This window comes from Bombina bombina, chromosome 1 (assembly GCF_027579735.1).
Source record: "Bombina bombina isolate aBomBom1 chromosome 1, aBomBom1.pri, whole genome shotgun sequence".
Taxonomy (NCBI): domain Eukaryota; kingdom Metazoa; phylum Chordata; class Amphibia; order Anura; family Bombinatoridae; genus Bombina; species Bombina bombina.
The window spans coordinates 1,098,882,548-1,098,896,636 of record NC_069499.1 but is presented as its reverse complement, the minus strand read 5'-3'; the positions used below and the strand labels follow the sequence as shown (position 1 = coordinate 1,098,896,636).

The following is a 14,089-nucleotide window of genomic DNA, read 5'->3' as shown; positions in this document are numbered from 1 at the left end:
GCGGCTGTGGTGCTAGTGTTGGTGGTGGCGGCAGGTGGGTGAGTGGTAACTTGAGATGGGGCCCAAAGCTAAGCTGGAGGAGGATGGTGTGTAAAGGTTCCGAGTGGAAGCTATAGAAGATTGAGTGTCCTGTGTTAAAAAGTCAACTATGTCCTCAGAACTTTTCGAGTTCATGGTACGTGGCCTCTGAACACTGGGCATTATTCTATGGCCAAAGGGAATCACAGCACCACGACCACGATGGCACCTGCGGGGTGTCCTGCCCCTCTGCCTGTCATTTTTTTTAAATATACACTTACACTACTATTAAACAAAATATGAGTGGTGGCACTGGGCAAGTGGGCACAGTATACGCTGTGAGCCTGACACAAAAAAGCAGACTGATGTTTCACAGTCAAAAAAGTTTTTTTGTTTTTTAAATGTACACTTACACTACTATTAAACAAGATATGAGTGGTGGCACTGGGCAAGTGGGCACAGTATACGCTGTGAGCCTGACACAAAAAAGCAGACTGATGTTTCACAGTCAAAAAAGTTTTTTTTTTTTTAAATGTACACTTACACTACTATTAAACAAGATATGAGTGGTGGCACTGGGCAAGTGGGCACAGTATACGCTGTGAGCCTGACACAAAAAAGCAGACTGATGTTTCACAGTCAAAAAAGTTTTTTTTTTAAAAATGTACACTTACACTACTATTAAACAATATATGAGTGGTGGCACTGGGCAAGTGGGCACAGTATACGCTGTGAGCCTGACACAAAAAAGTAGACTGATGTTTCACAGTCAAAAAAGTTTTTTTTTTTTTTAAATGTACACTTACACTACTATTAAACAAGATATGAGTGGTGGCACTGGGCAAGTGGGCACAGTATACGCTGTGAGCCTGACACAAAAAAGCAGACTGATGTTTAACAGTCCAAAAAGTTTTTTTTTTTAAAATGTACACTTACACTACTATTAAACAAGATATGAGTGGTGGCACTGGGCAAGTGAGCACAGTATACGCTGTGAGCCTGACACAAAAAAGCAGACTGATGTTTCACAGTCAAAAAAGTTTTTTGTTTTTTAATTGTACACTTACACTACTATTAAACAAGATATGAGTGGTAGCACTGGGCAAGTGGGCACAGTATACGCTGTGAGCCTGGCACAAAAAAGCAGACTGATGTTTCACAGTCAAATTTTTTTTTTTTTTAAATGTACACTTACACGACTATTAAACAAGATATGAGTGGTGGCACTGGACAAGTGGGCACAGTATACGCTGTGAGTCTGACACAAAAAAAGCAGACTGATGTTTCACAGTCAAAAAAGTTTTTTTTTTTTAAAATGTACACTTACACTACTATTAAACAAGATATGAGTGGTGCCACTGGGCAAGTGGGCACAGTATATGCTGTGTGCCTGACACACACGCTGGCAGACAGGCAACTGCAATTAGATTACACAAGCAGACTGATGTTTCACAGTCAAAAAAGGTTTTTTTTTTTAAATTTACACTACTGTTACACCAGATATGAGTGGTGGCACTGGGCAAGTGGGCACAGTATACGCTGTGAGCCTGACACACACGCTGGCAGGTAGGCAACTGCAATTAGATTACACAGGAAAAAAGCAGCCCTAAAAAGGGCTTTTTGGGGTGCTGTCCATACAGCAGAGATCAGATGAGTCCTTCAGGACTGTAGTGGACACTGAATACACTAGCCTAGCTATCGATTTCCCTATTAATCAGCAGCAGCTACACTGTCCCTCCTCTCCCTAAGAATGCAGCTTCCGAATGAATCTAAAATGGATGCTGTCCAGGAGGTAGGAGGGTCTGGGAGGGAGGGTCTGCTGCTGATTGGCTGGAATGTGCCTGCTGACTGTGAGGTACAGGGTCAAAGTATTAGTCAATGATGACAAATAGGGGGCCGATCAAACATCGCATATGTTCGCCCGCCGCGGCGATCGCGAACATGCTATGTTCGCCGGGAACTATTCGCAACATCACTAATCAGGAACCAGGAAGGACGTGAGGCAGCCATGTAATACACAGGAACTCTCACAAACAGGTCTGAGACAACACAAAGGCAAAGCATACTGAACAGAGGCCCTTTAAATAATAAGTGATGACATCACAATTCTGAGACTGCATCCTGTCTCACACGGATGATGCACACCAGTCTAGCCATAAAAGGAAGTGCAGGAAATGCACCATAGTCAGCAAGAGAGGTGAGTAAAATGGCTGCCAGCAGCACATGGCAAACAAAACAGGGAAAAAACCCTGACAATAATAAACTACCAATGGCCCTTAAAAGGGCCTTTTGTGGGGCACTGCCCCAAAGATATCAGCTCTTTTACCTGTAAAAAAACCACAAAGACCCCCCAACAGTAAAACCCACCACCCAACCAACCCCCCAAAATAGAAAACCTAATTGTAAAAAACCCTAAGCTACCCATTGCCCTGAAAAGGGCATTTGTATGGGCATTGCCCTAAAAGGGCATTTAGCTCTTTTACTGCCCAGACCCTAAACTAAAAAAAGAAACCCACCCTAAAAAAACTTTAAAAAGCCTAACACTAACCCCCTGACAATCCACTTACAGTTTTTGAAGTCCCGCTTGAACAATCTTCATCTCAGAGTTGAAGTCCTGGTCAAGGCGACGAGAAGTCTTCATCCTGGTGGCAAAATCCTGATCCAAGCGGCTAGAAGCCTTCATCCAAGTGGCCTCTTCAATCTTCATCAAGGCGGCATCTTCTATCTTGATCCTGGAGGAGTATAGCAGGTCCATCCTGAAGACATACGGCGCGGAGCATCATCTTCATATGGTCGCTGCTGTACACTGAATCTTCAATGCAAGGGACGCGATTTAAGATGGCGTCCCTTGCATTTAAGCAGCTCTTATTCTATTGGATAATTCGAATTAGCCAATAGAATGAGAGCTGCTTAAATCCTATTGGCTGATTTGAACAGCCAATATGATTTAAGCAGCTCTCATTCTATTGGCTAATTCGAATTAGCCAATAGAATAAAAGCAGCTTAAATCCTATTTGCTGATTTAAACAGCCAATAGGATTTTAGCAGTCCTAATTCCTATTGGCTGATTCAAAATTTTCAGCCAATAGGAATGCAAAGGACGCCATCTTGAATCGCGTCCCTTGCATTGAAAATTCAGTGTACGGCGGCAACCGTATGAAAAGGATGCTCCACGCCGGATGTCTTCAGGATAGACCTGCTCCGTGCCTCTGGGATCAAGATAGAAGATGCCGCCTAGATGAAGAGGCCATCTGGATGAAGACTTCTCGACGCTTGGATAAGAACTTCACAGCTGTGATGAAGATTGAAGAGGCCGCCTGGATGAAGACTACTCGCCGGCTGGATCAGTACTTCCACTCCGGGATGAAGAACGTTCAAGCGGTATTTCAAAAAGTGGATCGTCAGGGGGTTAGTGTTAGGCTTTTTTAAAGGTTTTTTTTTTTTTAAATTTTATTTTTAAGTTTAGGGTCTGGGTAGTAAAAGAGCTAAATGCCATTTTTAAGGGCAATGCCCATACAAATGCCCTTTTCAGGGCAATGGGTAGCTTAGGTTTTTAGATAGTTTTATTTATTTTGTGGGTTTGGGGGGGTGGGGGTTTGTAATGTTAGTGGGTGTTTAATTTTTTTTTACTAAAAGAGCTGCTATCTTTAGGGCAATGCCCTACAAAAGGCCCTTTTAAGGGCCATTGGTAGTTTATTCTAGATTAGGTTTTTTTATTTTGGGGTGTTTTTTTATGGGTATTAGAATAACAATATTTTTTTTATTTTTGATAATTTGTTTGTTATTTTGTGTAATGTATATTTTTAGGGTTTTTTTTTTTTTTTTTTAAAGCAAAAGAGCTATTTAACTTAGGGCAATGCCCCCCAAAAGGTCATTTTAACGGTTCTTGGTAATTTGGGGGGTGGGGGTTTGTATAGTGTTAGGGGGTGTTTTATATTTTTTTTTGGAGCAAAAGAGCTGTTTATTTTTTGTAATGGTAGGTTTTAGTGTAAGACAGGTTAGGTTTTATTTCACAGGTAAGTTTGAATTTATTTTAGCTAGGTAGTTATTAAATAGTTTACTATTTACTAACTAGTCTACCTATTAGTTATATTGTAGCTAGCTTAGGTTTTATTTCACAGGTAAGTATTTAGTTTTACATATGAATTATTTAGTTAATAATTGTAAATTTAATTTAGATTTAATTTCATTATGTTAAAGTTAGGGGGTGTTAGGGTTAGGGTTAGGATTTGGTTTACGTTAGGGTTAGAGTTAGGTTTAGGGGTTAATATAGTTTAATTTAGGTTGTTGCAATGTGGGGGCTGGCGGTTTAGGGGTTAATAGGTTTATTTAGTTAATAATTGTAAGTTTAATTTAGCTCTATTTTAATTATGTTAAAGTTAGGGGGTGTTAGGGTTACGTTAGTGTTAGGGGTTAATAGTTTAATTTAGGTTGTTGCGATGTGGGGGCTGGCGGTTTTGAGGTTAATAAGTTTATTTAGTGGTAGTGATGTGGGAGGCCAGAGGTTTAGGGGTTAATAACTTTATTTAGTTGCATCGATGTTGGGGAGCGGCCGAATAGGGGTTAACAACTTTAATATAGTTGCAGGGATGTTGGGTTGCGGCAGAATAGGGGTTAATAACTTTAGTATAGTGGCAGCGATATTGGGAGCGGCACATTAGGGGTTAAAATTTTTATTTAGGTGGCGCCAATATAGGGTGCGGCAGATTAGGGGTTAATAACTGTAGGCAGGTGTCTGCGATGTCAAGGGCAGCAGATTGGGTGTTTATACTCTGGGTTTATGTTAGGGTGTTAGCTTTAAACTGTATTTTCTTTTTCCCCATAGACATCAATGGGGCTGCGTTACGGAGCTTTTGTTTCCGTGATCGCAGGTGTTAGTCTTTTTTTTTGACTGGCTCTCCCCGTTGATGTCTATGGGGAAAGCGTGGCTGAGCACGTCAAAACACTGCTTGTTTTTGGTGCAGTATGGAGATCAACGCAGCCATATCGCTCGCACAAGCTGTTTTTTTGTAAACTTGTAATGGTAGCGCTATAGGGGGTTAAATAACGCAACGTTTGTTGCGTTCTTTACTTTCCCTATAGCGCTAAAAACTCGTAATCTAGGTGTTTAAGATTAGTCAGAAAAAAAATCTACTGATCACTTGAAATTCAAACTGTGTTTTTGCATTGTCTCTTTATTATGCATTTTTCTACTGTGTATAGTGGTCATTTAAAGAGTAGGGTGTATCTCTCAAGATGTATTTTTTAGAGGACAACAAATAGTGCAATGTTTACATTTATTTTTGCTTTATAAAAAGACTCCACTTAATGTGATAATTATCGGCTTAGCAAATTCTTTTTTTAGTACTACCTTACATATACAATGTTCAGCTTGTAAGTAGTATATTAATTATACAGTACATTGGAATAATATGTTTTTTATACTCAGGGATAATCATGAGACAGCGCGTAAGCTGGATAAAGATGCTGTCCGTATGGGGAAGAGACTTGTGAAAGGCTCAGAAGATGATGATGATGATGATGACTATGACATATATGATGAATCGGATATAGAGATCTCTGGGATTAATTTCACTCCAGTCTTGAGGTATTATTTTCTAATAAAGCACAATGCCTGCTTCTCATTTGATAAGCAACACAAACCAAACTTTGATCTTAAAGGTATAATGTACTGATAAGACGTCATTGTATTAATATTTGCTTCAGGAACATCCTTTTAAAAGAGCTAGTATATCTTTTGTTTTCTCACCCCCCCCCCCCCCACTGGGAGGTTGATTTCTTCTGCTGCCTTTTTGTATAGCCAGTCATTTTCAGTATAGATGGCGGTGTTAACAGGCAAAAACAACTAATGCAAACAACAAAATAAAGGTAAGAGTTATTTGGAAAAGGTTTTATATATTCTGACAAGTGCAATTGATCACTATTAAACTTTCATTATTCAGACAGAACATATAATTTTAAATAACTTTTCAATGTAATTATATTACCAAATTAGCTTTGTTCTCTTGGTATGCTTTGTTGAATAGTAGGCTTAGTAGCAGCAATGCACTACAGAGAGCTAGCTTGAACATACCTGGTGAGCCAATGACAAAATATGTGTAAGTGCAGCCACCAATCCCCAGCTATCTCCTAGAGGGGCCTCACTGCTCCTGAGCCTACCTAGGTATGCTCTTCAACAAATGATATCAAGATACATGTGATAACAGTAAACTGTAATGTTGTTTAGAATTTCATGCTCTATCTGAATCAGTAGAATTTAATTTTGACTTTACTGTCCCTTTAAAGGGTAGAAAATGTTACAGTACTATGACCCTTTAATTACCTGCATTGTTTATACATTTGACCTTAAGAGCTTCCTGCTAAGAAATTATGGGTAAAATCCATGTAGCTCTATCTGAAGTGTATGACTTTTGATAACATTAAAAGAGAAAACAAACATATTTGTCCTCTAATGCATAAACACTGTGTACCACTTGATTAAAGGTACTTCCTTAAAGCTCGCTAGGGGTCCGAGCATTTAAACTTCACAGGATGGAACATCAAGAACCTCACTGCACTCAAAAAAGCTGCCCTTGGGAATTTAGAGATGTCTCCCATAGAAATGAATGGGGCTTGATGGAAAGGGAAACTTAGCTTGGGAGTGCCCTTTATAAGTGAAATACTGGCGCCAATACAAACCAATTTACTCTGTTTTCAGCCTATAGTGTCTTAGAATGGCCTCTATGTTTGTATATGTGTGTTTTTCTGATACATTAATAAGTGTTTGGCTATTTTAACACCATTGTGCCACCTCTCAGTTTGCAAGATAAAACTGTAAAATATGCAGGGGGGAAATGTTTAGAGAATACACCAGACCTGCCAGAGAAATGTCAGTTTCACCCATGGTTCAGGGCACTAGCATAGCACAGACGGGGAAACTCATTTTATAATAAGTATTATATAACCACAATTTGGGCTACGGTATCACCAAGGTGGTCAACTAGAAGCCAAACACATGTCTATTCGTAAGTGGGCCTTACTAGACCTAGAAATGACAGAACACTTTAATGTATGAATCGCTGGCTAACTGGTGTCAGAAGATGAAACAAATGGAGGTTCACAAACAATGGTATCCACTTAGAACTTACTAAACAAGCTATTTAATTTGTTATGGTATATATACAGTAGGATTGGTATATATTCACTTATATTATACATGTCATGCACAATCTGTGGGGACTTTCAAATAGACAAATGTACACTAATACAAATAATACATACATAAAATAGGAGCATCAGTTTAACTCTAGTGATTCTTCATTCTATTTGGGGCTACACTGAACCCAAATTTTTTCTTTCGTGATTCAGATAGAGCATGGAATTTTAAGCAACTTTCTAATTTACTCCTATTATCAAATGTTCTTCATTCTCTTGGTATCTTTATTTGAAATGCAAGAATGTAAGTTTAGATGCCGGCCCATTTTTGGTGAACAACCTGGGTTGTTCTTGTTAATTGGTTGATAAATTCATCCACCAATAAAAAAGTACTGTCCAGTGGTCTGAACAAAAAAAAAAGCTTAGATGCCTTCTTTTCAAATAAAGATAGCAAGAGAACTAAAAAAAATTGATAATAGGAGTAAATTAGAAAGTTGTTTAAAATTGCATGCTCTAGGGGAAGAGGAAGCTGGTGGGAGGAGCTCAAGCAAAAGGACGTGCAAACGCTTGTTCTCTGGTTCCCTGGAAGAGCTACTGGCAGGAAAACCCGTGCCTAAATCCCTGGTCCTTGGGTGGCTCTTTACAAGTAAAACTCCATGTACTTCCAGCACCCTAACAGTGACACTACATCTCACTGAGCTGCTACTAGCAGCAAACAAATGAACTGACCAAAACCCATTTCTCTTTCCCTGTAACCTCGGAGCCACAAGCAAAGAATTCCATAACTTTTCCATCCCCCCCCTCCCACCGGTGTTGCGCGAGGGGGAGAGCAACAGTGACCCGAGATATGTGGTGTTGCGGCACCTAACTAAGCAAGGGGATTCGATTCTCTGCGACTAAGCCCTGGTTGTGTGGTGTTGGCTCTTTACCGTGGCCCCGGCTGGTCAAGGTGTGCTCCGGAGATTGGCGTTTCCGTTGGTTGCGGCTTGGGAGCATCGTTGCTGTCCGTCCGGAGGAGTAGAACGTGCATGTGACCTAGACGGGGCGGTCCTTCTCGGCCCAGATGAGGCACTCCTGCGAGATCGGGAGACGCTGAGGAACGTCTGTGGGTGTGCGGCCCTTGCTGCGTGGCTTCGCGACTAAGCGGAGTTGGAAGAGGCTTGGTCTTGATCTCGCTCCCCCCCACCGGTGTTGCGTGGGGGAGCCGTGGACCTAAGCCGTAGTTTATCCCTCAGCAGAGCCTGTCTTCAAGGAACAAGTGGCTCTGAGAACTGTACAGGTACTTTGTTAAAATTGAAGTCCTCTGGGCAAATAACTCTCTTTCTCTGGCTATTGTTTGCTCCTTTGTTTGCTTCTCTCTGGCTCAACAGCTTGGTTGGCTGGGCCCCGTAAAATTATCTGTTGAAAGCGGTAGCTGAACTTATTGCTAGACAATAATAAAGGGGCAGCTAATGGACACAAGCACTACGAATCTAACTCTGGTTTTCAGAACTGTTTCCCTCAAAAACAGAGTGTCATTACAAGAAATATAAACGACTATCAGAAGTTGAACTGCAAAAACTGAAAATTTGGGTAGTATAAAAGTAAATTGTATTTTATCAAACCTCAAATCTGACAAATTTTAGTTTAAACTAGGAGTTGTGTTTCTTTTTTCTTTTTTTTTCCTTTTTTGTGTCTATCTGGTGCAATGCAACACCTATACTAAAATTCTGCATAAGATACTACATTTAGTTAAATTGCACCCTGTGACTAAGGAACTGTATATCTATGGTTATGATAAGTGTAAAGGTAGACTGAGAGGGGAAAAGGGTTAAAAAGAGGCACATATAAGCTTATATGGTATGTTATGTTATTTGTAGCACCAAGACTCGAATCCTTAACTTTCCTACTTAGCTTGAAAGAAAGGTAGAAAGGAAGGAAGGAGGGGTAAAGCGGTATTGCATGTACATTAACCTTTGTTTATTGATAATTGCTTACTTAACCTGAATGGCTATGCAATTCATATGTGTGAACTTTTTTATTCTAACTTTAAAATTGTGATCTGAAAGAATAATGCTACCCTAAAACCCTACCCCATTCTCAAAAGTACTTTGACCTGTTATAAGACTCATAGGATTATATTTTTGCATGATAATTATTGACTGCAGATAACAGAAGCTTTTGATATTGCTGGTTTAAGTATATCTAGGCAGTTGTACGAAGGAGGGCGGGATAACAGTGATAAGGTGGGACTAAGGGTGCAGAGAAGGTTACCAAGAGAAAATCCCCATTCAAACAGGAAACTTTTAAAGGAAAATGATGATACAACTCATATAAAAAGCCGTATATAAAAATTGCTCCTGCAAACAGCTGATTAAGAATAATAATTTGAACCTACTGGCAAGGTGAACTCTAATCTTTTCAATCTCTGTGAGCTGCATGACCAGGGAGTAAATTCTTCTATCACTGCACAACTTTCTCACTTTTTTTTTTTTTTTTCTCCACAACAAGCACTCACACTCACGTTTTACGTAGGGTTTTTTTTTTTTTTTCACCCCCTCGGGGTCCTTCCTCCCCCCATACCACCAATAGACTTCCTCACTATTCACATCCCTTAATTTTATCACTTTTTAACACGCACATTTATGGATAGATATTTCACCCCACCTGTCAGAACTTCTCCGTCGGTCATGGGAGCAAAATCAAGAGAAAAAAAAACTAAGACTACGCAAGAAACACCAGTAGAAACACAGCTTAGTAGTAATGTTTCACAGCCAAATGAACCAATTGACATACAAGCTTTAGTCCTAAGAATTTCCGAAGCTCTATCTCCTAAATTTGAAGAGTTGAGAAAGGAAATTAAACATGACATGACCTCCTTATCTGCAGAAATTCGTCAATTTTCTAACAGAATTTCCGAAGCAGAGCAAAGAATATCTGATTTAGAAGATACGATAGCATCACACAATTCTAAATTAAGGGATCTAAACTCTAAATTAACAAAAACTGAGTTAAAAATGGAAGACTTAGAAAATCGAGCGAGAAGGAACAACATAAGAGTAATAGGAGTTCCGGAAGATAAACAATTTGAGGATCTTGATAAATTACTTTCAAAAACAATCCCACACCTACTACAAATACCCCAAACACAGACACAAATGATAATCGAAAGAGTACATAGAGTAGGATGGCGTAACACCGAAAAAGGGAATAGTTGGCCAAGACCAATCATTGCCAAAATGTTAAATTATCAGGACAAACTTACCCTATTACAATTCTTTAGGAAAAACCAACCCATATTCCTGGGAAATGCTAAAATCTTATTGTTCCAGGACTTCTCGGCTGAGACATCAGCAAAGAGAAGGGAACTGTCACCAACTTGCACTAAGTTGATTAATCAAGGGTATCAGGTTGCTTTAGTGTACCCAGCAAAATTGAAAATAACAATAGATGGTAAGACTCAAGTTTTTGACACAGCTAAAGAAGCTGAAAAATATGTGGCGCAGTTCTCTCCTTTAAGTTAAAGGAAGTGGCTAGTCCAAAGGATAGAAAGGGCGTGAAAGGAATAAGTAAGAGTGATTTAAAACAAAGGTCATTAAATAAAAATGTTATGTTAATAAAGATTATCTATTTTTTATATTTCAGGGTTGGTCAGCCCATAATTTGGGTTTACGCCTCAGTCAGGACAGTCCTGTATCTAGAGGCAGTAGGGATTAGAAGCGGCAACCAGGATGACGCACTTGAAGGGGTGGCGGGGGAGAGAAGGGCGAGGGGCTTTTTTTTTTTTTTTTTTTATTTTTTTTATTTTCTCTCCTCTCCTTTTATAAATGATGGATATGGATATTAGCTGTAAAATGGTTTCCTGGAACATAGGAGGTTTAACATCTCCTATTAAAAGAAAGACAATTATATCATATTTAAAAAAGATAAACACAGATATAGCCTTTCTTCAAGAAACGCATATGAAGATGGATGAAATTATTAAACTTAAAAAATCATGGGTTCAGGAAGTCATTGCGGCCCCAGCTTTGGGAAGAAGAGGGGGGGTAGCAATCTTAATTGGCAAAAAAGTCAAGGCTACAACCTCAGTCCTTGAATGTGATCCAGGTGGGAGATTTCTATTGCTAAAGGTTAAGATTGCAAAGTGTATATATACTATGTGTAATATATATGCACCAAATATTATTGACCATGATTTTTGGGATTCTTTGCAAACCAAAATAATTTCCAAAAAAGAGGGCATGTTAATAATTGGAGGAGACTTTAATATGACTCCACAGTACACATTAGATAGATTAAGGTATGATGCTCGAATCTTAAAAACATAAAAAGATAACTTAGAAATTAAAATCTTTTCTAAATTGTTCTCCAATTTAAAAGTTAAAGACATCTGGAGAATACACAATCCAGATACCAAAAGCTACACATGTCTCTCAAAGGCTCATAAATCACTCTCAAGGATTGATTTATTCCTAGTAGACGAGAGAGTTTTGAACCTTAATGTAGATACTAAAATCTTTCCGGTAACAGTCTCGGATCATGCCCCAATAATGTTAGAACTACGCCCACAAGATTCTAGAACTAGAAATTCAAGATTTTTTTTTCCAAAGCATTTGGCTACAGATCCAGAATTTAAAACAATGCTGAGTTTGAAATTTCAAGAATACGTGGAACTGAATATTGAATATGTGAATCGACCAATGATCTTTTGGGAAGCTGCAAAGGCAGTAATAAGGGGGGAGATCTTAGCCTATAATATTAATAGAACCAAAAATTATAAAAAGAAGGAAGAGGACATATTGAAATCACTATTAAATACTTATAATAATTACATATTGAATAAAACTCCTGAAACATGGAATAGATATACCCAAGTTATAAAGGAAAGAGACACCTTCCTCCTACACAAAACTACTCAAAGGGAGCTAAAAATGCAAGCTCAACTATTTAAATATGGGAACAAAGCTGGCAAGCTTCTTGCCAACTTAGTTAAACAAGACAAAGATTCTGCCTTAATTGAGTCTATTAAGAAAGGGGACAAATTAATTACAAGGCCCGACGAGATTCTGGAAGTAATGGTAGATTACTATAAAGATCTTTATTCTTTAAGGGCATCAAATAAGATAGAACGAGCAAAGTTTTGGGAAAAAATTTCTTGCCCAACTATAACAGAAGAACTAAATAGAAAAATGAATTCCCCTATTACTGAGGAGGAGGTTAGGAAGAATATTGAGGATATGCCTATTAACAAGGCGTCAGGCCCTGACGGCCTGCCGAGCGAATTTTATAAAATAATTTCCTCATTGATAGTTCCACATTTGACAAGGTTATTTAATAGTATTTACATGGAGGGTAATTCGCCTTCTGCAAGTTTTGCGGCTTCTTATACAACGCTTCTACCAAAATCTGAGAAAGACTTAACTCAGAAAGAATCATATAGACCAATAGCCTTGTTAAATGTGGACTATAAACTTTTAACTTCCATCCTTGCCCAAAGAATGCAAACTCTTCTCCCCACCATAATACACAAGGATCAAGCCGGATTTTTAATAAATAGAAATTCGTCATCTAAAATTCGCGAGTTGTTCCTTGTTATTGATTACTTTAAATCAGAGTCGAATAAAGTTCAGGAGGGTAAACAAGATAATCATGATAAGGCAATTATTACAATCGATGCTGAGAAAGCATTTGACTCGGTTAATCATGATCACCTTCTTCATTCGTTAACCCAGTTTGGTTTCAAGGGCCAATTCCCTAAATTTATTGAAAACCTCTATGATAAAGCCTCAACAAGGATAATAGTTAATGCTAGACAATCATCTGACATAGGCTTAGCTAGGGGCACAAGGCAGGGATGCCCCCTTTCGCCTTTGCTGTTCAACATCGCAATAGAACCCCTTGCAATATTGATTAGACAGGAAATCGATGGAATAAAAATAGGAAACAGAGAACTTAAGATAGCATTGTATGCTGATGACATATTAATATACATGAGAGAGTCCCAGAGAAATCTACCTAAGTTATTGTCAATTATAAATCAGTTCAGCCTGTTCTCAGGGTATAAAATAAATGCATCCAAATCTGAACTATTATGGTTAGTAAGACCTGATCAGTCTGAGGAAAGTATTCCGTTTAAAATCGTGAATGAATCATTTAGATACCTCGGTATATTGGTTTCCTTATCACCAGAGAAATGGTATAACCTCAATATTCCACCAATCTTGAAGACGACTATAAATAAGATGAAAAGTTGGCAGAATCTTCCTATCTCATTGTCGGGCCGCATTGCCCTGTACAAAATGATATTATTTCCAAAGCTTTTATATATTATTCAAAATATTCCAAGTCTTTTGAAAGTCAATGATGTTAAAACTTTAAACACAGCTCTTAGAAAATTTATTTGGCAGGGAAAAAAACCCAGGATTGCATTGGAAAAACTCAGCCTACCCCCAAAATTGGGAGGCTGTGCCTTACCTGATCTTTACTTATATAACTTGGCGGGCTTGGCCCGAATAGTAGTAGATTGGATTTGTCGTAAAGACTATGTAACGGACAATGACTTAGAAAGAAATATAACCTCTCCCTACCTTCCAACAGCTCTAATACATGTTGATTGGGTGGAAATACCAAGGGAAATAAAGAACTTTAAAGCTATATGTATTCCAATTAAGGCATGGTCAAAGATATGTAATTTGCTGAAAATAGATAAAAAAGCCTCTAAATATCTGCCCTTGAAGGGGAATCCCCACTTTGTAATGGGCTTACAATCAGCTCCACTACAAAGATGGCAAGAGGTGGGACTAGACAAAGTAATTCAACTAATTGATACTACAGGGAGGCACATCAAAACATTTGCTGAATTAAAAACAGAATTTGATCTCCCCCACAAGGAATTTTATGTGTACTTACAAGCAAGACATTATACCTGGAAATTAATAAATCAGTCAGGTTGGAAGTG

At 38.6% G+C, this 14,089-nt stretch overlaps 1 protein-coding gene across 1 annotated transcript in view; it reads left to right on the top strand.

Moving 5' to 3' along the window:
* LOC128663152 (fer-1-like protein 4) overlaps window positions 1-14,089 on the top strand; it is a 284,642-nt gene that overhangs the window by 120,434 nt on the left and 150,119 nt on the right. The window contains exon 7 of the mRNA XM_053717349.1: window positions 5,447-5,605. Coding sequence (XP_053573324.1) covers window positions 5,447-5,605 — 159 coding nt within the window. The remainder of the gene's footprint in view (window positions 1-5,446; window positions 5,606-14,089) is intronic.